The sequence below is a fragment of the Primulina huaijiensis genome, chromosome 15, assembly GCF_012295235.1.
Source record: "Primulina huaijiensis isolate GDHJ02 chromosome 15, ASM1229523v2, whole genome shotgun sequence".
NCBI lineage: Eukaryota > Viridiplantae > Streptophyta > Magnoliopsida > Lamiales > Gesneriaceae > Primulina > Primulina huaijiensis.
In genome coordinates, this window is record NC_133320.1 from 15794341 (window position 1) to 15820678 (window position 26338).

The 26338-nt window shown below is 37.0% G+C and overlaps 2 protein-coding genes and 2 long non-coding RNA genes across 4 annotated transcripts; all 4 read left to right on the forward strand.

Moving 5' to 3' along the window:
• Positions 1-809: 809 nt before the first annotated feature.
• LOC140959010 (heat shock 70 kDa protein 14) lies at positions 810-6486 on the forward strand. The gene is made up of 10 exons (XM_073416691.1): positions 810-1029; positions 1494-2722; positions 3175-3402; positions 3543-3638; positions 4228-4443; positions 4759-4953; positions 5028-5174; positions 5258-5407; positions 5502-5632; positions 6128-6486. Exons 2-10 carry the CDS (start codon positions 1553-1555, stop codon positions 6339-6341), a joined length of 2547 nt encoding a protein of 848 aa, XP_073272792.1. The 5' UTR covers positions 810-1029; positions 1494-1552; the 3' UTR covers positions 6342-6486.
• A 1967-nt stretch (positions 6487-8453) lies between these two features.
• On the forward strand, positions 8454-9832 carry LOC140958550 (uncharacterized). Its single transcript, XR_012171795.1, has 3 exons — positions 8454-9143; positions 9222-9345; positions 9610-9832. It is a non-coding gene; the product is annotated as an uncharacterized lncRNA (long non-coding RNA).
• A 1329-nt stretch (positions 9833-11161) lies between these two features.
• Positions 11162-12174, forward strand: LOC140960490 (uncharacterized). The gene is made up of 4 exons (XR_012172178.1): positions 11162-11377; positions 11476-11605; positions 11728-12031; positions 12129-12174. It is a non-coding gene; the product is annotated as an uncharacterized lncRNA (long non-coding RNA).
• Positions 12175-14537: 2363 nt separating this feature from the next.
• On the forward strand, positions 14538-15056 carry LOC140959339 (uncharacterized). Its single transcript, XM_073417196.1, has one exon. It carries the CDS (start codon positions 14538-14540, stop codon positions 15054-15056), a length of 519 nt encoding a protein of 172 aa, XP_073273297.1.
• Positions 15057-26338: the final 11282 nt, after the last annotated feature.

Here is a 26338-nt window from a genome sequence, read left to right on the forward strand (position 1 = left end):
ATGAATATACTATCTTCATGATAGAAGGGGTGACGTAGGAGTGTTTGAAATCTCCGAACGTCCATAAAATCTTGTGTGTTATTACTTCAGTTTTTATTATATCTATCAGTCAGTTTATTCCGCACTTTATTGTTAACTGATTTATATTGACTGACAAGATTACGAGCTTCAGTTTGTCACTAAACTGACTTATTATTCGAAAAGGTTGTGAAAATCGTTAAGTGTTTATTCAACCCCCTCCTAAACACTCTTTCATCAATTAACTGATCCTATCAAATATTCATCTCTGACTTCTGAGATTAGACTTGTGGAGTTCATTGAGTTCTTTTTTAGTTTTAGATTTTTGTTCTCTTCCAATACAATTGTTTATGTCAATTTTTTAGTTGCAAGAATTTGGAATTTGTTATTATTAGATGAAGTGATTATATCGATCATTTGTTGTTAGGAGCTTTGACAATAAATAAAAAGAGTATTTAATCTTCTATTACGATCCACAATACGCTTTATATATTGTATATTTAAATCTCATATCAACAATCAATCTTTGTTAGCATTTAAATTATATATTTTTATTTGTCATAATTATATGTATTTAATTATCAGCTTGTATGTATCATTTTTTTATTTAATAAAAAAATCTATGAGATCTTACCATAAAAAATTAGGCTTTTAAATGTATGATCGATAACAAATGATATGATCCATATCAGACATATTTCACTCGTGAATATTAGACAATATGGTGAATGTTACAATGGTTGAAACATATTATTTGCCAGGATCGAAGACCAATGTTTAGTCCGACGGGTAAGAGCAATGGGGGTCGAAAATCCCCATCCTACCCTAATGTCGAGGAAAGCGGGAAGAAGCTCAAAAGCCCAAAGAACAGCCCACAGCCGTAGATCTTTCTAGAAGCCACAACACATTTTTTAATTTTCCTCCGCCTTTTATTCTCTCACACGACCACAGCACTGTTTCAAAGCGACAGCTACGGAAATTCTTACCGCCGCGCATTCGATCTGTTCTCAGGTATCGCAAACCCTCATAAGATGTCCTCATTCATTTTTAGATCAAATGTGTTGTTGATTTTCCTTATTTCTGTTTTTTTTCCCCGTGAATGTTGTCTTTTCTTCCTTGCTATACTAGTATAAAGGTTTTTCATTCATTTTGGGTGGATTTGATGCTAAATATAAAGTACCGGAGCTTTGGAAATTTTGATGACGATCTTGTGGGTTATATGTCATTTATTTATGATTCCATCAGCTTCATAATTTGCTGTACTTTAGGAATCCATTTGGAGATTCCAAATCGTATGAAGCTATGTTTTCCCTTGGTTTGTGTGGGTACGTATAGTACCCGTGCCTGAAATAACTTTAGTGTCTTTAATTACCTATCTTTCCCATGATTAAATCTGAACATTGATGTAATGGGAATTAGTGGTTGGCGGTCATGTATATTTTACTATTATGTAACTTTAAATGGTCATGCTGCAGGTAGCAACTTCCTGGTTCGAATTAGACTGGTGGTGCTGCTATTTTAACAAGTCGCAAATATGAGTGTGGTGGGTTTTGACTTTGGCAATGAGAGTGGCGTTGTTGCTGTAGCAAGACAAAGAGGGATTGATGTTGTTCTTAATGATGAGTCCAAGCGTGACACTCCTGCAATCGTATGCTTTGGTGACAAACAGCGGTTCCTTGGGACAGCAGGAGCTGCATCAAGTATGATGAATCCGAAAAATACAATATCTCAAATCAAGAGGCTTGTCGGACACCAGTTTTCAGATTCGGAGCTGCAACGTGATCTCAAATCATTGCCATTTTTAGTAACTGAAGGTCCTGATGGTTATCCTTTGATCCATGCACAGTATTTGGGTGAGATGAGGACATTTACACCCACACAGGTTTTGGGAATGGTGCTTTCTGATTTGAAAAGTATCGCTGAAAAGAATTTGAATGCTGTAGTTGTAGATTGCTGCATTGGTATACCTGTTTACTTCACTGACCTACAGAGAAGAGCTGTTATAGATGCTGCAACTATTGCTGGCTTGCATCCCCTTCGGCTTATTCACGAGACTACTGCTACTGCTTTAGCTTATGGAATTTATAAGACTGACTTACCTGAAAGCGAACCACTGATTGTTGCTTTTATTGATGTTGGGCATGCAAGTATGCAAGTTTGTATTGCTTCCTTCAAGAAAGGTCAGCTGAAGATATTGGCCCATTCATTTGATCGATCTCTAGGTGGAAGGGATTTTGATGAAGTTCTGTTGAAGCACTTCGCCTCAAAGTTCAAAGATGAGTATAAGATTGATGTCTATCAGAATGCTAGAGCTTGCCTAAGGCTTCGTGCTGGCTGTGAGAAGTTAAAGAAGGTTCTAAGTGCAAACCCTGAGGCTCCTCTTAACATTGAGTGTCTGATGGATGAGAAGGATGTAAGGGGTTTAATCAAGAGAGAGGAGTTTGAGGAAATTAGCATTCCAATTTTGGAACGGGTGAAAAAGCCATTGGAGAAGTCTCTGGCAGAAGCTGGACTCACTGTTGAAAATATCCATTCGGTTGAGGTTGTTGGTTCGGGCTCTCGGGTTCCAGCTATTATCAAAATCTTGTCCGAGTTCTATGGTAAGGAGCCCAGGCGTACAATGAATGCCAGTGAATGTGTAGCCAAAGGCTGTGCTTTGCAATGTGCTATGCTTAGTCCTACATTTAAAGTGCGAGAATTTCAGGTATCGTTCCTATAATTGTAGCTGTATTTCTGTGTCATCTTGATAACTGGACTCACTTATAACATGTGATATATTTAAATTTTAAAAATCATCTGAGAGAACCACAATCACAATTCATGGGATACAGATGCAATCAAGGAACAATTGGACTTTCAGCTTCTATCTACATACCCGTGTTTCTTGTTAACTTTCATTTCGAAAGTGCGTTGAAGAACTTGATGGTTGATTGGGAGAGCTATAATGTTTCCTCATAATCTTGATTATATTATCATAATTGGGTTTGCATCTTCCATGGGTATATATATTCGTAGCGCTGCCAAATGCTAACTGTCAGTGATATGCAATTCTATGCTAGGTGATGTAAAAATTTGGCACAATCTTCCTGTGAATTGTACTTTCCAATGGCATTACATGATTATTGGATTATGATCTTGTTGGCTCCAATTTTGCAGGTGAATGAGAGTTTCCCTTACCCAATTTCACTATCATGGAAAAGTACTGCTACAGATTTGCAAAACGGAGCAGTAGATAACCAGCAGAGCACAATCGTATTTCCTAAGGGTAATCCTATACCAAGTGTGAAGGCTTTGACTTTCTACCGACCTGGCACCTTTACGGTGGATGTGCAATACGCTGATGTCAGTGAATTGCAAGCACCCGCAAAGATTAGTACCTACACGGTAGTATATATAATTATGTATATATATGTTCAGTAAATTTTTTTTGTATGACAGATTATTAACTTAATTTTTTGTATGGTGCAACCAGTGTGTTACTGCTTCTGTTCTTTCACTCAAACTGCAATTGTCCTTGCTTTCAGGTTGGACCTTTCCAATTGACAAATGATGAATGCTCTAAATTGAAGGTTAAAGTACGTCTGAATCTTCATGGTATTGTATCAGTCGAGTCAGCAACGGTAGGTTCACGTAATCGAGTTCTTTAATTCTTTAATGTAATGTTATGATGGCTCTTTGACAAATGTTCCTGCAAACCAGAACTTAGGTTGGTCGAGAGTGAATCAAGATAGTTAAAGAAAAACAAAATTGTCTCATTTCTCTGCCATCATACAATCTACCATTACCCTGAAATAGAATTTTCCCAGCAGGATATATCTGAAGCCATGAACCAAAGTTAATTCTACTTGATTATCTGTTCCTTTGTGGCATATTATTCCAAAAATATGATCAGATATTAACTTATATGGCGACATACATAAAAAATAGGATAAGCTGAAAAAAACCAGTTACTTAAATATTGTCAATATATTTTACAAGGAATGTCACCATAATACAGTTTATATCTGAAGTGGTGTTCTTATGGACTGGATATTATTTGTTTTGGTGCACACAACATGGTTGATTGCAAGAAAATTGTCAGCTATAGTAGTTATATTCGTACGCACAACATAGTTGATTGCATGATATTTATTATTTTCTTCATTTTTTTAACTTTAAAATCACTGTTCTGTTTGATTCGTCGATTTTTATGGCTTTCTCTTACGTCAGCTCTTGGAAGAGGAGGAAATTGAAGTTCCAGTTGTGAAAGAGTCGGGAAAGGACCCAACAAAGATGGAAACTGACGATATTCATACTGATCCTGCTACATCTAGTATTCCCGATTCTGATGTGAATATGCAAGATGCTAAAACTGATGCTCCCGAAGCTGAAAATGGTGTGCCAGAGACTGGGGACAAGCCTTCTCAGACAGAAACAGATAAGAAGGTTAGCTTCCAACGGATATGTTTTCTGGGCTCGTGGCTTCCCTCTTTCCATGAAACCAACCTTGGAGAAATTTTCTCAGCTCTTATTCATTCTGTTTTGGATTTTTATTGGGATCTTGAACCATTAGTGTTTGAATATTATTTGCTCCTATAAATTACCAAATCGAGCTTGCTTTTTTTGTGCTGCATAACTCTTTTTTAAATTAATTTTGTGCTGTAATTCTCTCTCTGTTTGTTGTTGCTTGTGTGATTGTCTAGCTAATCATAGTAGAGTTCTGTTCTCTCAGCTGCAAAGTATGTGTTTTATGTTCATCAGGTGGAAGTTCCAAAGAAGAAGATAAAGAAAACTAACATAACTGTGTCCGAAGTTGTATACGGAGGACTCCCGGCTTTGGAATTGCAAAAGGCGGTAGAGAAGGAATTTGAGATGGCGTTGCAGGATCGTGTAATGGAAGAAACCAAAGACAAAAAAAATGCTGTCGAGGCTTATGTTTATGAAATGCGAAACAAGGTATGTTACCGTATGTTGGTATGCAAGTTCCTGGCTTAAGTCATTCAGGTGCCAACGTTCTTTCGTGCTTGCAGCTTCATGACAAATATAATGAGTTCATATCCGATCCAGAGAGAGATCAATTTATTTCTAAACTACAAGAGGTAGAAGATTGGTTGTATGAGGATGGGGAAGATGAAACCAAAGGTGTTTATGTTGCTAAACTTGAGGAGCTCAAGAGGGTAAGTCCCTTGAAGTTCAGTTTCCGCACATCTTTTGGTTTCTCATTTTCAAATTTCATGATGTATTTTGTTGGGGTTTATAGCAAGGTGACCCTGTAGAGCAGCGTTACAAGGAGCATACAGAGAGGGGAACTGCAATCAATCAACTTAGTTATTGCATCGATAGTTACAGGGAAGCAGCATTGGTGGCCGATCCCAAGTTTGATCACATTGACATTGCTGAGAAACAAGAGGTACAGTGTTGTCCTTTGTGCGCATCTATGCACACACATGATTGGTTAATATATGCTCCATGGTGTCGAGCAACTTTTGTCATTCTCTGCTTAGGTTTTAAATGAATGCATGGAAGCTAAAGCTTGGCTAATAGAGAAAAGACAGCATCAGGATTCACTTCCAAAACATGCAACTCCATTTCTTTTGTCTGCTGAAGTGAGGAAGAAAGCTGAAGCTCTTGACAGGTATTGCATTGCAGAATTGGTTCATGATCATGAACATTTTCCAGTTGGTAGTTAATATATTTCATCCATTCTCTCTTTGAAACTCGATGCACTTTTTTTTTATTTGAGTTGCACAAGCATATATCGAAGCTTTAACAAAGCTTGATGTATAGCTACAACGCTAGAGACACATTAGATGCCAACATTATCATTCTGGTCTTCCAACATCTGTTTTACCCTTGGCTACATGAATAGCTAATACTGAAGTGATGTTCTCTTTTTGAGTGGACATCTAATTTTGGGTGTATCTTTCAGAAATTAAAGTCTTGAATCGTGAAATCAATGCTTGACAAATCGTTGCCAATTTATGTTATTCACTTCTTTCTTGTGAGCTTATTATTTTTCTCGTCTCACTTCTAAGCAATGTTTCCTTGTGGACAATGAATATTCGAACCATCTTCAGTATGATATTTTAGTTTCTATGAATTATGTCTAAGTATACAAATACCTTTACAGGTTTTGCAGGTCTATCATGACAAAGCCAAAGCCCAAGCCCGCAAAACCAGCCATGCCTGATGCACCTTCGCCGGCATCATCCCAAGGAGGTGAGTCGCAATCTCAAGGACCGGATAACACAAACACATGTGACACTGCAGAATCTGGAGAAGAATTGCCGTCAGCCGATCAACGGCCTATGGAAACAGACAAATCTGAGACTGCACCATCTTAATGCGATTACGTACATCAACATCTTATACGTGTGAGTTCACTTGTACGACTAGGAAATATGATCCATGGCTGCCATGAGTATGTTTCTATGCTCGGATAATTCCAACTGATGTTTTAAAGTATACTTCTCCAGGTTGAAAAAATCATGCTATTTGTTGTAGGTGGCGCCCCATATTATTGTTCTGTTTTTGAGAAGGGTTTGTCAGGAGGAACATATTCCTTGCGTAACTTCTTATGTACGTGAATTTTGAATTATTGAATTTTGTTGGGAACTTCGGTAATATAGTCGGTCTATGGTCTACAGTGTGTTGTTCGTTTCGTTTTTCTTGTAGTGAACATAGACGAAGCCTGTCATTTGAAAAACAAAAATTCTAAAATTATCGTAAATTAGTATATATCCATTTCATATTTTATATACAAATGGTGGAACACTAGTATTGAAGTAGGCAAAAACTTGTCTGAGACGGTCTCAGGGGTCGTATTTTGTGAGACAGATTTCTTATTTGGGTCATCAATGAAACATATTATTTTTTTATGTTAAGAGTATTACGTTTTATTGTGAATATCGGTAGCGTTGACTTGTCTCAAAGATAAAAATTCGTGAGATCGTCTCAAAAGATACGTACTAATTAATTTTGATTGTACAAAATTTTATTTTCCAAAATACCCCACTATTATTTTAAAATAAATTGTAACAAAATTTAAATTCAAACATTACGTTTATATTAAAAATTATATTTTTATAAAATTTAATCTACCTGCAGATTTAATTGTTACTAGTGTCTTGGTGTAAGTTATACGTGTTTAGAATAATTATCATTGATTTTTGTTTATTGTTTTTTTTTTTTTTTTTTTTTTTTTTTTATTAAGAATGGTATCAAGTTTTATATGAGAACGATGAATGAATCATTTCAGAATTTGGTAGATTTTAACATGATTTTTTCAAATTATATTGTCTATTTTAGGAGCAATATAGGGTTGCTGAACTGAACATCTTGGGAATAATGTTAAGAACCATGGAAATTATAGTGTTAAAAAAATCAGTAAACATAAACATCATACATGATTATAAGTGTTAATTTAATTAATTAATCAGTTAGGCGATGCATGTTATATGTTTAAATTATTTTAAATGTCTGTATGTTTATTTTTATGTAATTTAAAATATTTTCTCGAGTTTTAGCTTATAAGGGGAATAGTCGATGCCAGACCGAAAAAAGAGACTGGAGACGATTGAGGTACTAAAATTAAATGTTATATTTTTATTTTAAGCGAATAAATTATTTATTTAAATGGTTTATGAAATTTTAGCATTTAAAGATCAAATTTAATTTATCGAGTAAAATAAAAAATGCTAAGTATTTTAATTAGCAAAGTTTGAAAAGTAGGGGATTTAAATCTTTTCACTTGAGATATAATATTTTTATAATTATTTTATGTCTTAATTAATTAGTGTGGTTAGTATTTAATTTATTAATTGAATTTAGAATTTTAAATATTTTTAATTGTCATTTTTTCAAATTGTGAGATTTAATTATTGATCATGACACTTAAATTCTTAATAAAAATTGTGATTTAATTTAAAATAACTAGTTAATGTTTTTAAATATTAAAGTGGAGAATAAAACCCTAATTAACTACCCACGCCTCCACCCTAACACACACTACTTACACACAAAAGAACCATGAGTTTTATAAACTTATAGAATAGGGTTTTGGCCTTCACTCCTAGCAGCCACCATCACCGAAACCTTACCATACTTTGTCCTGAAGAATTTCATCCCTTTTGAAGCAAGAAAAGCGCATCAAATCGCTCTCCGATCGGTCTCCGTCTTCCCCGCTTCGGTACTCGATAATTCGCGCGTTTAAAACGCAAAGGCATGTTATAAACCATTCATTGACGCATCGATCATGTTACATAGAGTATTTTGATATGAAATATGCATGAAAATTTGTTGGTTTAATCATATGAATGTTAGATAGTTACCGATATCGTTTTCGATACCAAACATGAATGAACTTCCACGTTTTCTTGAGTTCTTTATCGCAGGATTCACTGGACCAATCTGAAGGCATGCTGCTGCGTATGGTTGTGTTACGGGGTGTGTTCAAATGTTATTAGGTGGTCCGTGGTGAGTTGATAGGCCGATGGTACATCAAGAAGCCGTGGGAAGCTTGAGCTGCGCGAGTGCTGCATATGGGGCTGTCATGGCTTCGGCCATGTGGTTCAGTGCAAGGGCTGGACCAGGGCTTGTAGCTAGGGTCTAGACAAGGTCTTAGGGTCCTTGGGGAAGCCTGGTCTTGGTCGCTTAGGGCCTGGTTGGACAGCAAGGTAGCTGGGAAACGAATCAGTGCAGCGCACATGGGAGGATCGCACAGGGCTGCTCACGGCTAGGGCTTTTTTGGGCTTTAACGTGAGTCTTGGGCTAGAAAAGAGCTAACCAGGGTCTTAAGTGATGTCTAAGGGTAGAGTTTAGAGCTTGGTTCGAGTTGGAATCGGTAGGGAGTCGTGCGGAGCGCATATCTGTCATAGGTCCTTGGCAGTTTTTATTCGATAGATTGATGTGCATGGTTTCAAGGGTTCGTTCATGGTTTAGGGCTGGTTTAGGGTCTTGGACAGTAGGTTAGGATGTGGTTCACGTGTGAGTCGAGTCCCGAGTCGATTGGTACGTCCTAAGTAGTTCTATTTAATTCAGGAGTCGTACGCGTCCGAATGCATCTTTATGGGCTGTTTTGGTTATTAATTGAAGTTTTTGTGGCAGCATGTCCGGGGACGATCCAACGATGTCCACGATGTTCGTAAGTATGTATGACGTGCAAAATAATTATTTTTGAGGTATGCGATTTGTCTTGTAGCTAATTATGTTTATGTGTTTGGAAGCCGAAGAACGTGTCCGGGGACCTCTCCAACCTCTTCGGAAGAATTATGTTATATGTTAGAGAGTGGACATCCAGTCCAAGGGCTATGGTGATCCTCATCGGCCCAACCACAACCCAACACTGTGGTTAGTTTGATCAAACGATTTATGCTATGGGCCACTTGCATTGAACAGAACTCTACGCAAAATGATTTACGATTACGATTACGTATGAAGAGCATGCAAATATGATTTTATGAAAATGTTTATGCAGGAAAGTCTCGTTATACATATTTATGCTCATATTATGCTATGCACAAGCTATGTTTTAAATTGCATGAATTTTTTTATTACGCTATTCACAGTTTATGCATGCTGAATCATTAGGCTCATTAGATTTGATCGATGCAGATGAAGAGACAGGAGGTGGTGACCAGTGAGCAGGTTCGGTCCAGTGACGGTACAAACCCGAGGACCTTGCATATCATGATATTTTAATTATGCTCGTTTTAAAACTATTTACTATGATTTTATTCATTAGTATTGGTGACAAGCATGTTGAAACTTATTATATTATGTTAGACTTTCTCAGATTAAATTAGTAGTTATTAACTTTGGATTTTGATGATAGTTGTATTCAAATATTGGAGTTTATCATTAAATTTTTTTAAAATGCGTGGTGACCATTATTTTATTTTAAGAGATATATTTATAATAAATTATATAATAAGAAAATTTTTATTTTTCTGTAATTATTAAAGTAGTACTATTAGGAGTCGTCACAAAAAACAATTAATTAACACCCGAGCCCCCTCCTCAACGCGTGCAACCGGCTAATGAGATGGTTCCAGCGGTGGTTGGGTCACCCTGGGCCGTGACTCAGACCCACCAGGGTCTGATCCAAGCCTTAATTCAGTCCTTGCACCAGCGGCACCACCCCTCCCTCGAACCATCACCCACGCGTGGCACACCTCCGATAATACCCCTCAATCCTTCAACCTACAACAACAACAACCGGTTCTAACCCCAACACCACATCTTGACACCATGTTCAGCCCCTTAACAACACGAAACCGTAGCCCCATGCACAACAATAAGAAAACATGAGTGAACACAAGAAAACAATGCAATAACCATGCCGAACCCACAACCGAAGGCATACACCATATGGATCGAAAAATTTACATGCATTAACACACATTTCTCATAAATATGGCGTGAGTGATACAAAAAAACAAGAATACATGCGTGCCTAATAGAATTTTCGCAAGACAAACGAAGAACGAGCGTCGAGAATTTAGCCCGGTGAATTTTCTTTAAGAAAGATGCTTGGCCGAATGGATTGCTGCTATGGGGTGCTGAAAACCGAGAGAAAGCTGATAGGTGGAGGGGGTTTCGGCTGATTATAGTTTAGGTTTAGGTTTAGGTTTAGGGGAGTTTAGGTATTAAATAGTTAGTTTATAAGATAATGGGCCTTATATTGTCATTTAGAAAGTTTAAAAAGAGTTTTAAGCCCAATAAGCTTGAAAGTAGGTCCATTAAGTTTAAACACACTTCCGTAAAATATTTCGTGTTGACAAGTTTTTTAAAAATATTACTCGAACCCTCAAAAAGTCATTCGTTTCAATAAAATTTGTGTACCGCTGAAAAAAATGCTCTGACGGGTAAAATACCCCACAAAGCCCGTTTATTGAAAATTACATTTAAAACATCTTATATTAATTAATAAAAATTAATCATGTAAATAAAAATGATTCCTGATAATTGCCTGGTCTCCGTTCCTCGTTCGAGCATGGAATGCAACATAAAAATTTTTAATGCGTGAACCTATAAAATATCATGAAATAAATCCTATCATGTAAGAATTATGCATAAAAATAATTAAACACATAATTTAAAACAAAACCCTAGATTGCATGCAGTCAAGTTACGTGAATTAAATTTTTTGGACCTTACAGGTTCAATATTCGAGCGACGATGTTCGTGACATCTACGACGAAAGTGAATAGGGTTGAGTTTATTTATGATTAAATTGTAATTTGGATAAAATATATTTTATTTTGTGCACATAATTACTGAATCGTTTGCATACATAAATTCTGTACGTATATATGGCAGAGCAGCAACACGGATCACCTCCGAATGATGGTCGTACTCCGATATGGGTCGCAGATGGCATGTAAGTTATAAAATTATTTTTTGTTTATTTAGTCTCATTTTTTGGTAAAAAAAAAAATTTATATATGTCGTCGCTAATTTTAAAAATTTCGATAACAGATTTCAGCCGGATCACAATAAGGTTATCCGGTTCATTACTGCTCAGTTTTCGTTACAGACATGCGACGAAGGATATTCATGGAAGCATGTTACTGAAGACCAGCGGCAATGGTATTGGAAGGAGCTCATTGTAAGTTTTTGCATATAGATATTTATTGTAATTGCTTAACATTATGATTTATGGTTTTAAAATTAATTTTATGTCATAGTAACAATAAATCTCATTAATGTTGTCTTGCATTTTATTGACAGAAAAAGTATAGATGACCAGATCATCTTGACGATACCATCAGACAGCTATGGTACAAGAACATAGCTACACAGTGTCGTCGCACTATTTACTCATGGAGGAGTGCTGATCTTCATCTGCAAATAGTCAGCGACGAACGTTCGGCTTCATGGATGTTGGCATGGAGTGACGAGAAGTGGCTGGCTAGGGCAGCCAAAAACAAGGATATCAAGAATAGCGAGCCAGTAGGACCTGGACCTGGGACTGGGACTACAAATTACATTGCTGGCTCGAAGACTTACAGCGGACATTGCCAAAAATTGGGAAGTATGTTAATATTTTATTATTAAACATTGTGGTTATTATTAAAATATATGATTTTAGCGTCTCTAATTACATACAATCAAATTAATAATGCAGCGAGAACAACATCATAGAGATCCGACGTCGTGGGAGTTATATGTTCACACACATCGACAGATCGTTTGTCGACGAGCTTTCACGACTTTTTGATGTAAGTATTATGTTTAATTATAATTATCATTTTAAAATGTGTTGGAAAATATGGTTTCTATATAACTTTATTTTTTTTTTAAACAGCAAGCCATGGATGCTTACATGAACGAGTCTTTGACAACTCTCGACGATGGGACGATTCCTAGTCCGCCTACTTCGGGAGAGGTGAACAACATGTTCAACATGGTCATCGGTGGACCAAAAAAAGGACGGATGTATGGCTGTGGTTCCATGGCCTCCATGTTCTATCCGGATGAGATGACTCGACATCCACGTGGAGGTTCGAGCAGTTCCAGCAGAGGATGCGAGCAGAGTGGGAGGCAGAAAAAAGCATTAATGAGCATCTCCGTATCGATCTGCAGGCGACGCAGACCACTTTGGAGGCGACCCAGCAGGAGAATGCATCGTTGAAGGATAAGATGACGAGTCTCGAGGACCAGGTCCGTCGACTCATCGCTGGATTACCACAACCACAACCACAGCCACAGCCACAGCCACAGCCACAGCCACATACATCCCGACGATTTCTGTATGGTCGAGGCTCATCTAGCAGAGGACGCGCTTTACCAAGGTCATCACATTTTGATGATCTATACGCAGCTGGATCATCACATCATCGACGTTCAGGCAAGGTCCTGAGGCACTCGTTTGAGTACATTCCACCATCACAAGACTTTTGTCAGGATGTCGGTGATGGCGATAGCGACGATGTATACGACGAGGATGAAACTCAGTCTCTTTAGTTTTTTTATTTTATCTACGCCTGTATTTATTGAGACTTATGAGCGATTTGTTTTTTCAGTTTCAGGACATTATTTAATTTTGTTGTTCGCTTATTTTATCGTAAGGTTTAATCGTTTCATAGATTATTTACAAATTTGAAATAATTTAGATGAGTTGAGGAGATTATTTAAAAATATGTACAAATAATTATAAAATGTTTTTTTAATAAATTATAAAACTAAATTTTTTTTAAAAAAATTAGCGACATAATATATCAAAAATCGTCGCTAATTAGCGGCTGTTTTTTAATTAGCAATGGTTTAGCCCCGTCTCTAATTGGGGACGATTTTTGATATATTCCGTCGCTAATTAGTGATGGTTTAGCGACGGTTTATCTTATCAAAACAGTTGCTAATTAGCGACGATTTTTGAAAAACCGTCGCAATATAAAAGCGACGGTGATTTTTCGGACGCTTTTAAGTTCCGTCGCTAAAACCATCGTTAATTTGATTGGCGACGATTTTAAAATCGTCGCTAATTAGAAAATTTTTTGTAGTGCTTTATTAACAGCTCCTTACTTCCTCAAATTTAGCAAATTAACTTTCGTTAATTAAAACCATCGCTAATTAGAATATTTTTTGTAGTGCTTTATTAACAGATCGTTACTCCCTCAAATTTACTAAATTTGCTTTCTGAAACTTATAATTCCCCAAAATGGCCCGCCCAACCACAGGAAAAAAAGAAAAAAAATAGAGCTTGTTCGATAAAAGCACTAGTGATGCGACCTCGTTCAACTTTCTGTGTATTGTCTTGTAAACCAACAAGTAAATGAAAGCCAAGAAAAAAAATACTAAGATCCAAACAGATTATGAAAACTTAATTATAAAACAATGATTTAAAAAGTGGAAACCAAGAGAACAAATGACATTTAAAGTAAATACCTCAACCACCCCCAGATGTTGCTACATGGGTTCTAGAGGGGATGGCTCAATAATTGGAGCAGCATGCTAGCAATGTTGTTCGGGACGGCATGAAGATGTGTATTGAACTTGATGATTTAGGGCTGCATGCTTCGAATTTTTAAGTATTGGCTTGAATGATAGGAAATCGAGATCTTAGGACCTAAATTCTAATTAATTAGAAAACTTTAAGGATTCAATCATATAATTTGGAAACTTTAAAAACTCAAGGGCATTAAATTTGACACTGTGGGGTTAATATGAATAATCCGGGAACTGTAGAACTTAAATTGTGAATTTAAGAAAATTGAAGGGTGGTACGACAATTTTCAGAAATTCTGGGGCTATTTTGCAAAATTTGGAAAACGAGGGGGACTATTTTTGCAACAATTCAAAAATTGGAGGGCTTAAATGAAAGGAATTTTTTGATTTTTGGCCTTCATTGGATATGATACGATTCTTCACGCAGGCAGGATATTTATAGCGGGTGTAGTCACTTACGCTTTGCTAGATTCTGGAGCTACACATTCATTCGTATCTGAATCTTTCGTGAAACGGTTGGGAATCTTACCAGAGGACGTGAAATCGGGATTCAGAGTTACAGTTCCTTGAGGCGAACGGATGAAATCTACAGCATGGTGAAGGAAGTGGAGCTTAAATTGCAGAAGAATGTCGTTCGAGCAGATCTTATTGTGTTGCCGATGCTTGAATTCGATATTATCTTGGGAACAGATGGACTAACACTGAATAGAGCTTCTATTGATTTCTGGCAGAGGTCTGTGTCTATTAGACCACCCAACGGAAAATCATTTATATTCGAGGCAGTAAAGAGCAGACAAATACCACACATCATTTTTTGTATTTGTGCGAGGAAGCTTATGCGAAGAGGCTACCGGGGTTTTCTTTCCAGTCTCATCTCCTTGCCTGATACTGACAGACAGTCGATTGAAGATATAGAGGTTGTCAAGGACTTCCAGGACGTATCCCCTGATGATGTTGCTGGCATCTCACCTGAGAGAGAAGTGGAATTATCCATCGATTTGTTGCCAGGTACAGTGCCAATCTCTAAGGCACCATATCGGTTAGCACCTGCAGATATGAAGGAGCTGGAGAAACAAATTAAGGAGCTGATAGAAAAGGGATTTATTCTGTAGTACCCAAAAAAAAAAAACCAATATGCGTAGATATGTGCATAATTTATATTATTTAATTTTAAATGATTATTATTTTAAGAATTTGTTGATTTAATTGCATTTAAATCATTAACGTTATTTTTAAAGATTTTTAATTTTCGTATTTCAAATTTTAGCTTTTTAGATATATACGTAAGACCGGACAGGAGATAAGAAATCGGAGATGAATTTTATGATCCAAAAATATTCCTAAATTTAATCTGCTCCAGTGTGTGTTCTCGGCAGCAGTGAGCTTCGGCTCTTGGGTCTTGTTCTTGGTTCTTGGTTGGCCTATGGCCATTAGCCCTTGACTAAGACATGACCAAATGTGTCACGGAGGTCGTGTTTTTGGCCATTTGTGATTTGGTTAAGTTTAGAAGTCGTACGATAAATTTCGGTGCGAAGTGCCAAAGTGACTCTCGTAAGAGCGCCTCACTATTTTGGATCCTTTGAACCTTAATTCATATTTTCAGTAACATTTTGTGTAATTACAGTAAGTATAAGAATATTTTGATCATGGCTAGATGTTGGTTCGATGTTGGTTCGGGTTGGTTCGGAGCCATGGTTGAAATTAGAGTTCATGGTCTAGTTTGGCTCGGTTTTGATGCATGCATGGCCGTATCTCATCAATTTCATTGATTGTGGCTCGAACATGATATTTTATTGTTGTGCATTACATTCGATAACTTGTTAAGTTGGTTAAGTACGGTTCGAGTATCAAGTCGTTCGGAAGTCCCTAAGTCACCGTACTTCATTCGGGTGCATTTTAGGTCAAATTAGGGTTCCATGAGTCCCACGATAATTTACGTATCAGCGAGCCTGAGAAATGATCCAACTAAGCCAAGCATAAGGGTTGTAAGTATATTTACGTGTAAAATATGAAAATGCTATTTTTTTTGAGATATGTGATCTGTCTTGTGGCATTTATGTTATGGGTTTGGAAGCCGACGCACGCAGTCGGGGACCTTTCCAAGTAGTATGGGTTTGGAAGCCGGGATGCGTGACCAGGGACCTCTCCAATCGGTGACTTACGATCGGTTTAGGATTATGTACGGGTACGGACATCCAGTCCAAGGGCTGTGGTGATCTCTACTACGTAGTATACTGTGGTTTAGTCTGATCAGGCGATTATGTTATGGGCCACTTGCTTTGACACATTATTTCTACAGAAAATTACGATATGATATGATATGGCTCATAGTGAGCAAAGCTTTTACGTACGATTTTTATGATATGCACGTATCTATATTTACTCATGTTTATGTTATCATGTTACGATTCAGTTTACGATATTTTTACGTTGCATGCGATCTTATTACGTATTTATTCGTTATTCACGATATATGCATGCTGGGTCTTTAGACTTACTAGACTTGATTGATGTAGGTACTGAAGATGCAGAGGCTGAGGACGAGGACCAGTGAGTTAGCTCGGATCGGCGGTAGTATGAACCCGAGGACCTCACGTTTAGTTATTCAGTTTTATGTTTAAACTCTTGTTATAACTTTTATTCATTTTAAGTTATTGTTTAAAACATTATTCAGTTTCCGCTATGTTTATGTTAAACCGTTGGGTTATTTTACAAAAGTTTTTATACGTTGCAAGTTTATTTATTCAAAGAGAAAATTATTAATAATTCCGCAAAATTATGAATACGAAATATGGGCCCTCACTTAATAATTCTGCAAAATTATGAATACAAAATATGGGCCCTCACATATTCTCCCTAGTTTCTCCCCATGCGGCGCACCAGTATTGTTTGTGAAGAAGAATGATGAAAGTATGCGACTCTGCATCGATTATCGAGAGCTAAAGAGGGCGACGGTGAAGAACAAGTATCCCTTATCAAGAATTGAAGGTCTATTAGATCAATTGCATGGAGCTTCAATATTCTCGAAGATAGATCTTCGATCAGGATACCATCTGATGCGATTCTTTAATCACAAAAAGAAAACGCGCTCAAAGACAGAGTCATGCCCTCGATTCGATTGAACAAAGAACGTTGTGTTGTCCTGTTCTTTTTGAAACAAGCAACGGTTTGTGATATTCACTTCTAAGCTACGAAAATTCTAGCTACAAATATTCACGAAGATAAAAATCGATCTCAGACGAACTTTCAAAGAACTTGTCTTTGACAACCTGAGTGAAGAAAAATCAACAAACGCCACAAAGTGTTAAACTTTGATAAGTTTGATTTGAGAAACCCACAAAGGTGTATACAAAGTCAAGCTTTGAATTTGAGATAAAAACTCAATCAATTGTATTAAAACTCAATATAATTGTTTTTAATTCATGTATACAATGTGCTTATATAATAAAATACAACAAAATCGCAATCTAGGTTTTTCATAACTAAAATCTGCATTGCGGCGCGCTGCGGTGCTGGTCAAGTAGCGCCTAGGCACTGAAGCTTCGGCAGAGTCAGCGCCTATCTATAGCGCCTAGGCGCTCCTCCCTAGCGTTGCGGCGATTCTTCCTTGGCGCTGTGGTGCTAATCCATTCACATTGCTCCACACTTAATAACATTCCTATGGCAATCAAGGTCATTCCCATGCATCATGGCTCCTTCGAGGCTGGAACCTTGTCTGCAAGCTCTTCTCGATTGCTTATGAGTTCATGCAAAGTTTTCTTGAATCTCTTTCCCACCATTAGCACTCCACGTCCGATCAGATTCAGATCATACTCCCTTTCTTCAAAAAAATTTGTCCTCAAATCCTGGCTACTAACACAAAAATGAAGCAAGTTAGTAATAAAAAGGATTATATTATCAACATGCTTACCTTTAAACTCAAGTTTGTATATGCTATCATTTGCTCGCTCCATCAGCACTGGAAATCCCAACTTCACGGTTGCCTTTTCTTTGCATTCATCTATTTCTCCAGACGATAAATAACAAATGATACAAAATGATAATAATAAAATCTCATTTAGCATCATAAAAATTAAGTTCTTTCCTTTCTTAGACCTAGTTAACACCAAAATGATATTGATACAGATGTACAACCATAACTCACTAGGAATAATAATTACTTTATGCAACACATAAGAATCAAGCTCAGGTGCCCTCTCCCTATATGCAATGCACTGTTCACTACACCACTTGACATACCTCTTCATGTGCAACCAACACATATAATCATGCATTTTATCAATGACGAGATCACAACAATACGCCTCACTAGCACGTAATTCATACAATGAACAATTTATTCTCCTTAAAAATATATTCATCATGAACATAAAAATTCTTATATTCATTCATGCTCTTTCGGAAACCACCATTATCCAACAAACAGTAATCATGCAAATAGGATACACTAAATGCACTATCCATGCAATCATTTAACTCATCACATGTATTTAATGCTAATGCATACAATTCATTACCATGACAAAGTCTCATCAATTTGACAACTTTTGAAAACTCAAAATCAATAACATTTGAATTTAATTCATTCCATATATCATCATTCTCAATTATATTAAAGTTAGACAAAAAGGTTAAATCACAGTCATACCTCCTAAATATAACATGTTCAACCAGTTCTCTAAACCCTTGAAACGACAACACAAGGAATTAAGGTAATGAGGAAAGTCATACCTCATAATCATTGTTGACAACTACTCTTATCTCACGGTGATTACTCTCAATGTCATATGGATCATCCCATTGCATTTTTACACCTTCAACATTTGCTCACCTCCTCATTATGAGTTCATCAGAATCCTGCAAAGGAGAAATAACAAAGCTTGAGATTGAACCGGCTATATCATCAAAATGAGAATAGACCACTTTGTACATAGTTACATGGAAGGGTTTATGCAAGAATAAACAACCCTCTATCTCACTTTTTTGGGCCTTTAATTTATTTTTCTTTGGCATCTTTTTCTTTTTCATCTTTTCTCTCTTTTTTCTTTTCTATGGGCATCTCACTCTTTTGTTCTCTGTTTCTTTCATTCATTTTAAATTATTTTTCACTCACCTTTTGAATTGTCGATTGAACCTCGAGAACTTCTTCTCACTACAAGAAATTCAACATTCAACAACACTCAAAAGACAACGGTTTTATCAGAAACTGTTGTCTTTTTTTCTTTTAACAAAAGGTTTAACAAAAACCGTTGTCTTTGTTAATTTTTTCCTTGTCAAAGACAACAGTTTTTTAAAAACCGTTGTCTTTTATGGGTCAACGACAACGGTTTTCTTGTCGTTTTTAGCAAACCGTTGTCTATGGGCGTGTTTTTTGGTTGCTACAAACAACGGTTTTTGTTAAAATCGTTGTCTTATAAGGGTTACGACAACGGTTTTATAAACCGTTGTCTATTAGCGTGTTTTTTTGGACATTCGACAATGGTTTTAGAAAACCGTTGTCGATTAGGGTGTTTTTTGTACAAACAACAACACTTCATTTACACTGTTGCAATATTTAGCGACGGTTTTGCGACAGTTGTAGCGAAACCGTCGCTAATTTAAAAATAGCGACGGTTTTAAGCAAAACCGTCTCTATTTTTAAATTAGCGACGGTTTTGCTTAAACTGTTGCTAAATTTAGCGACGGATTTAGAAAAACCGGCACTATATTTAGCGATGGTTTTAAGCAAAACCGTCGTTTTTTTAAATTTGCGACAGTTTAATGAAATAACCATTGCTATTCGTGACGGTTTAACAAAAATCCGTCGCAAATTGCTTATAAATATCAATGTTTTCGGTCCATTTTCCTCCACACCACTTCACAACACTTAAAATTTTTCTCTCTTACACGATTTTAGTTTCGATTTAAAGTAAATTTTTTCGGTTTAATTTTTAATAAATTTTTAAGTGTTAGTTAAGATCAGGAATATTGTTAGTATAGTAAGATTGTCAGTTTTTTTATATTTAATAAATTAATAAAATTAAATTTTTTTATATTACTGAAAAATATAGCGACGAAATTCATAGAAAACCGTCGCTAAAATAGTGACGAACTTTATAAAAAACCGTCGCAAATTCAACCGTCGCTAATTTTGTATGAATTTTGTCGCTTACGACAACGGTTTTTCACCGTTGTCTTTGAGCGCACTCTTTATTCACATGGACTTTAACAACGGTTTTAAAAGACCTACGACAATGGTTTTTCACCGTTGTCGTAGGCCTTTTTTTTTGTAGTGTCTTTTTGGTTCAATTGTACTAGAGGTGTACATTTTACCTCAAAAAATTTAGAAACGATAGTTTTACCTTTCCTACTCTCCTTTTCCTTAGCAGACAAATCACGCACTTCTTCCCCACCTGATGATTTAGTCCCCAATATATATTGATCAACAACATTCCACTCACCAACTAGTGGAATACCATCATCATCAACTCTATTAACCACAACCTAAAATTCAGGTTCCACTACAACATCAATTCCAAGTTCAGGCTTAATTACAATCTCAACTCCAATTTGAGATTCAAGCTCAACCGACGACGATACTACTGTCACTTTCTTACGTAGATATTGGCTAGTCATGCCCCACTACTAAACACCAACAATATATAATATCACAAGTACTATAAATTGAGTTTTTAAATGTACCTTGATATTCATATTTGGATGATTCATGGTTTGTATCCATCATTGGGCTAGTCTTGATCCTCTCATCCACGCTCGACCTCCACGTGGATGCCAACGACTCCTTATGCACATCACGTTCATCTTTTCTGCCTACTCCTTTATCGTAGTGATTAGGAACAAATCGCTTCCTCATCACCCTTTTCATCTCATCGATCGTTCCTATAGGGTGCTCATTGTATCTCTCCTTATCTCGTGCTAACTTAACCCACCAAGTAATAGCACAGTCGGCAAACTCGCTGCAAGCTCGTCTTACCTTCATTGCTTCCGTATAAACTTCCTGGCTCTCGAAGATACACTCCATCCTCTCCTCCCACTCAAGGTATGCATTTGGGTCGTCTTCCCCATTGAAAGATGGAACTGTCATCTTTGTGCCGCTCAGCCTATACCTTTCCCGGCTTCTATACCCACTATTCTCCTCACATCGTCTATCATCATCACGATTCAACTCCAATGCTCTATTTACATCAACTCCTCTACCTCGCCTATTCTCACCAACATGTCTACAATACGTCTCATCTTCTTCGCACCGCCTATACTTCTCACGTAGAGGCTTAAACTCCTTCTCCCATATACTATCCAAAACCTTTAAAATTGTTTGAAATTGGTGATCGTCAAACATTATACCTACAAGAAAAAGTTAGTAGAAAACAATAAAGAATAAAGTTTCCTCACGACAAATCCTCACTAGTCACTCCAATGAAAAATTCACTCGACTCTCTTTTTTTGTCCTCAGTACAAATACCTCGCACGCCACTCCAAGAAATAAAAGCTCACCCTCAAGTATTTCACTCGATTTTGATAGTTCTTTCGTAGGGTACACTTTAGCTATGTAGCTTGTGTGCATAAAACTCACAATTTCAAACTTCACGGCATTTGAAAATCGACTTACATGGACTACATAAAACAATAAATATGAAATATTTTTTTTGATTGTGAGAAACACTTGAATATGACTCACAAAGGAGCATAGAACAAAATACCAAAACAAAATTATAGCAATTTTTTGGAATTTTTGTTTTTTTTTCTTGGATTGCACAAGGATGATTTGTACAACTCGAAAAAAAACTAAGCATGGCTCACACAATTTCGAGAATCACAAGATTCACGAAGGCGAAGAACGCTAGAATAACGCAGATCTGAAAGCAGAACGAAAGAATAAGCAGATCTGATAATAATAATTATAAACTTACTTGAATTAAAGGGAACCAAAATCTCTGATACCAAATGATGCGATTCTTTAATCACGAAAAGCAAACACGCTCAAAGACGGAATCATGCCCTAGATTTGATGAAACAAATAACGTTGTGTTGTCCCGATCTTTTTGAAACAAGTAACGGTTTGTGATATTCACCTCTAAGCTACGAAAAGACTAGCATCAAATATTCACGAAGATAACAATCGATCTCAAACGGACCTTCAAAGAACTCGTATTTGACAACCCGAATGAAGAACAATCGACAAACGCCACAAAGTATTAAACTTTGACAATTTTGATTTAAGAAACACAAAAGTTTATACAAAGCCAATCTTGCTTTGAATTTAAGAGAAAAACTCATTCAATTGTAATAAAACTAAATCTAATTGTTTTTAATTCATGTATACGATGTTCTTATATAATAAAATACAACAAAATCGCAATATAAATTTTCCATAACTAAAATCTGCATTGCGGCGTGCTGCGGAGCTGGTCAAGTAGCGCCTAAGCGCTGAAGCTTCGGCATAGTCAGCACCTAGGCATCAGTTTGTAGCACCTAGGCGCTAGGCACTCCTCCCTAGCGTTGTGGCGCTATTCCATACACATTGATCCACACCTAATAACATTCCTATGGCCTCCAAGGTCACTCCCATGCATAACGGCTGGGAACCTTGCCTGCAATCTCTTCTTGATTGCTTATGATTCCATGCAATGCTCCTTGAATCTCTTTCCAACCATTAGCACACCACGGCCGATCATATTCATATCACTATCAGTTTAGGGTAAAAAAATTAGATGTTCATAAGACGGCTTTCAGGACTCGTCATGCACATTATGAATTCCTAGTGATGCCTTTCTGGCTGAAAATGCCCAACGATCTTCATGGATCTCATGAATCATGTATTTCAGTCGTATCTTGATCAGTTCATTATTGTATTTAAAGACGATATTTTGTTCTGTTCGAGGAGCAGAGAGGAGCATATTCAGCACCTGAAAATAGCATTACAAACACTACAAGAACAAAAATTGTATGCAAAGTTCAGCAAGTGCGAGTTCTGGTTGGAAAAAGTGGCGTTCTTAGGCCACATTATCTCGAGTCATGGAGTGAAGGTCGATCCAACTAAGGTCGATGCAGTCAATGAGTGGTCAGTGCCTAGAAATGCAATCGAGATACGTAGTTTCTTAGGCTTAGCCAGCTATTATGACAAATTCACCAAGGATTTTTTCTCCATTGCAGTGCTGTTGACTGCGCTGACGAAGAAAAATTCCAAGTTCATAGGGAGCTGATTGTCAGGACTGCTTTGATCGGTTGAAGCAAGCTCTTACTACAACACTAGTTTTAGCTATGCCATCAGGGTAAAGAGAATACGTGTTGTATACAAATTCTTTAAAGCTAGGTTTGCAGCAGTTCTTATGTAGCATGATCGAGTTATTTCATATGCGTCTAGACAATTGAAGGTGCATGAGAAGAACTATCCGACTCATGACCTCGAACTAGCAGCAGTTTTTTCTTCCCTGAAGATTTGGAGACATTACTTGTATGGCGAGAAGTTTAAAATCTCTACCGATCACAAGAGTCTCAAGTATTTGTTCACCCAGAAGAAGATGAATATGAGACAGAGAAGATGGTTAGAGCTTGTGAATGATTACGACTGTGATATTAACTATCATCCCGAGAAAGCTAATGTAGTTGCAGACGCTTTAAGCAGAAGAACTATAGTCTTAGCCCAATTATCAGTAAAGAAACCTCTTCAGATGGAGATTCAGAGGTTCAATCTTGAGATGTATACTAAGGGAAAGGCTCCAAGCCTATCTACTCTAACATTGCAATCTAATTTAAGAGATCGAATTCGAGCCGAGCAAACGAGACATCATGCGTTTTGTATCAAAATGCCTAACTTGTGAGAAAGTAAAGATAGAAAATCAGAGGTCGGTAAGGATGCTCAGACCACTTCCTATTCCTGAGTGAAAGTGGGAAAACATTACTATAGATTTTGTAGTGGGCTTACCGAGGACAGTAAAGGGCTTCAATGCTATTGGGTGATAGTTGACTGTTTCAGCAAATCAGCACATTTCCTGCAAGTAAAGATGATTTTCTCCATGACGTTGTTTGCAAAGATGTATGTTCAAGAGAGTCAAACTACATGGAATCACAGTTTTTATAGTGTCTGACAAAGACAAGAGATTTACTTCATCTTTCTGGAAGAGCCTGCATTTTGCTATGGGAACGAAGCTAATGTTCAGCACAACATTTCATCCTCATACTGATGGTCAGCCAGAAAGGGTGATACAGATTTCAGAAGACTTACTCCAAGAATGTGTGATCGATTTCCAAGGAAGCTGGGATCTGAAGCTATCTCTAGTGGAGTTCGCCTATAACAACAGCTATAAATTGTATATAGGAATGGTTCCATATGAGGCACTCTATGGAAGGAAATGCAGATAGCCTATTCATTGGGATGAGGTAGGAGAGAGAGCTGCGATAGGACCATAAATTATTCAGCATTCAACAGATTTAGTGGTCAGAATCAAGGACAGGATGAAGACTGCACATAGTCGAAATAAAAGTTATGCTGACAAAAGAAGAAGGGATCTTGAGTTTGTAGTCGAAGACAATGTGTTTGTGAAAATAGCACCTATGAAGAGTGCTATGAAGTTTGGTAAGAAAGACAAGCTTAGTCCAATGTTTATTGGACCATTCGAGATCTTAGACAAAGTGGGAGCATTAAATTATCGAGTGACGTTGCCACCTAATATCGCTGAAGTTCACAATGTTTTCCACTTATCTATGCTCCGCAAGTACATGTCAAATCTTTCACATGTACTTAATTTTGAACAACTGCACCTTATACTGAACCTGTCTTATGAGGAGAGGCCTACTCAAATTTTGAGCAAACAGGAGAGATGACTGCATAACAAGGTGATAAAGATGATCAAAGTCAAGTGGCTGAATCACTCGAAAGAAGAAGCTACTTGGAAAACCGAGATTGATATAAGGAGTCTCTATCCGAAGTTGTTCGGTGAGTCTTAATTTCGAGGACGAAATTTTATTTAAGGGGGGGAGGAGTTGTAATGTCCAAAAATCCGGTTATGTAAACCGCATGCATGAAAAATTTTAAATTGCTAAATTAATTTAATTAAATGATTTGGATGCATGAATGATATATTTTGATTGACTAAATGATTAATTGTGTAATTTTGCATAATTTCATTATTTAAATATTTTCCGGCGAATATCGGTTGTTGGCCGGGACGGAGGACTAGAGACGATTAAGATGTTAAAGATTTAAAATTTAAATTTTTATTTTTAGTTAAGAAAATATTTATTCTAAATAATTTAAGAATTTTAGCATTTTTAAGGTCAAATTTAAATTAAATAGTTGGAGTAAAGAATTTTTGTATTTTATAAAGGATTTTTTTTTGGAAATATGCATTTTTAAATCTTTTAATTTGATGCCTAATAATTTTATAAATATTAATGGGCCTAATTTATTAATTAAAAACAAGGGTTAATTAAGCCCATTAAATATGTAATTAAGAAGCCTTTTTGTTTTTTTTAAATAACTAACCCTAAACCCTAAACACACACACACCCCTAAACACACCTACACGCACACACCAAAACACACACACAATTCACGTGAATTCAAAGTGCAGAGCAACAGCGGACTTGCAAGGGGGAAGTTTTGAAAATTTTTTTATATCGTTTTTCGATTTTCTCCTCGTTCTTCCTTCCAACAACGATCACCCGACTCTCTTGCATCCCAATGTGGGTTTTTGGTGGGCTTTTCGTGGGTCTTTGATGAGAAAAAAAGTAGAAATCGTCCTCCGTTCGTTACTGACGTTCCACCACTTCGATATTCGTATTTCGAGCATTTTAAAAGCAAATCTACGTTCTAAACCTATCTTTTTGCATCATTCAAACCATATCATACATGTTTATGATATTTTGAATGAAAAACATGATCAAGTTTTATTAATGCTTTGAATAATTTATTTTAAAGTTTCGAAGTTTTTAACACCCGTTTGAGTCACGTTATGATTTCTAGGGACTCGTTGCCATTAACGAGAAGGGGATGATGTTTAGAAGTCCTAAATGGAGTCCCATGTAGGTTAGAAAAGGGCTGGAATGAGAGGGGAAAGTGCCGAGGCTCGGTTAAGGTTTATTGCATGTAAGGGTTCGGTTTTGGCACTTGCGTGGGGAGGGCACGTGTGGGCTGTCCAACAGTGATAAAGGCCCTGTTTTGGGTCGATTTATGGTTCTAGAGAGTCCTAGTGTGTTTGGAAACAAGGGTAGAACGATAGGGAAGCGTTGAGGGCTTGGTTGGTGCCTACGGCGCACGGTTTTGGGGAAAGAAAGGGGGAAGACAACACATGGTGGGTTGTGCGTGGGAGCTGGTGCGTGAGCAGTCCAGTAGGGTCCTAGGAGGGTGGCTTAGGGGCTGGAGTTGGCCTAGCTAGTGGCTGGTCGAAGGTGG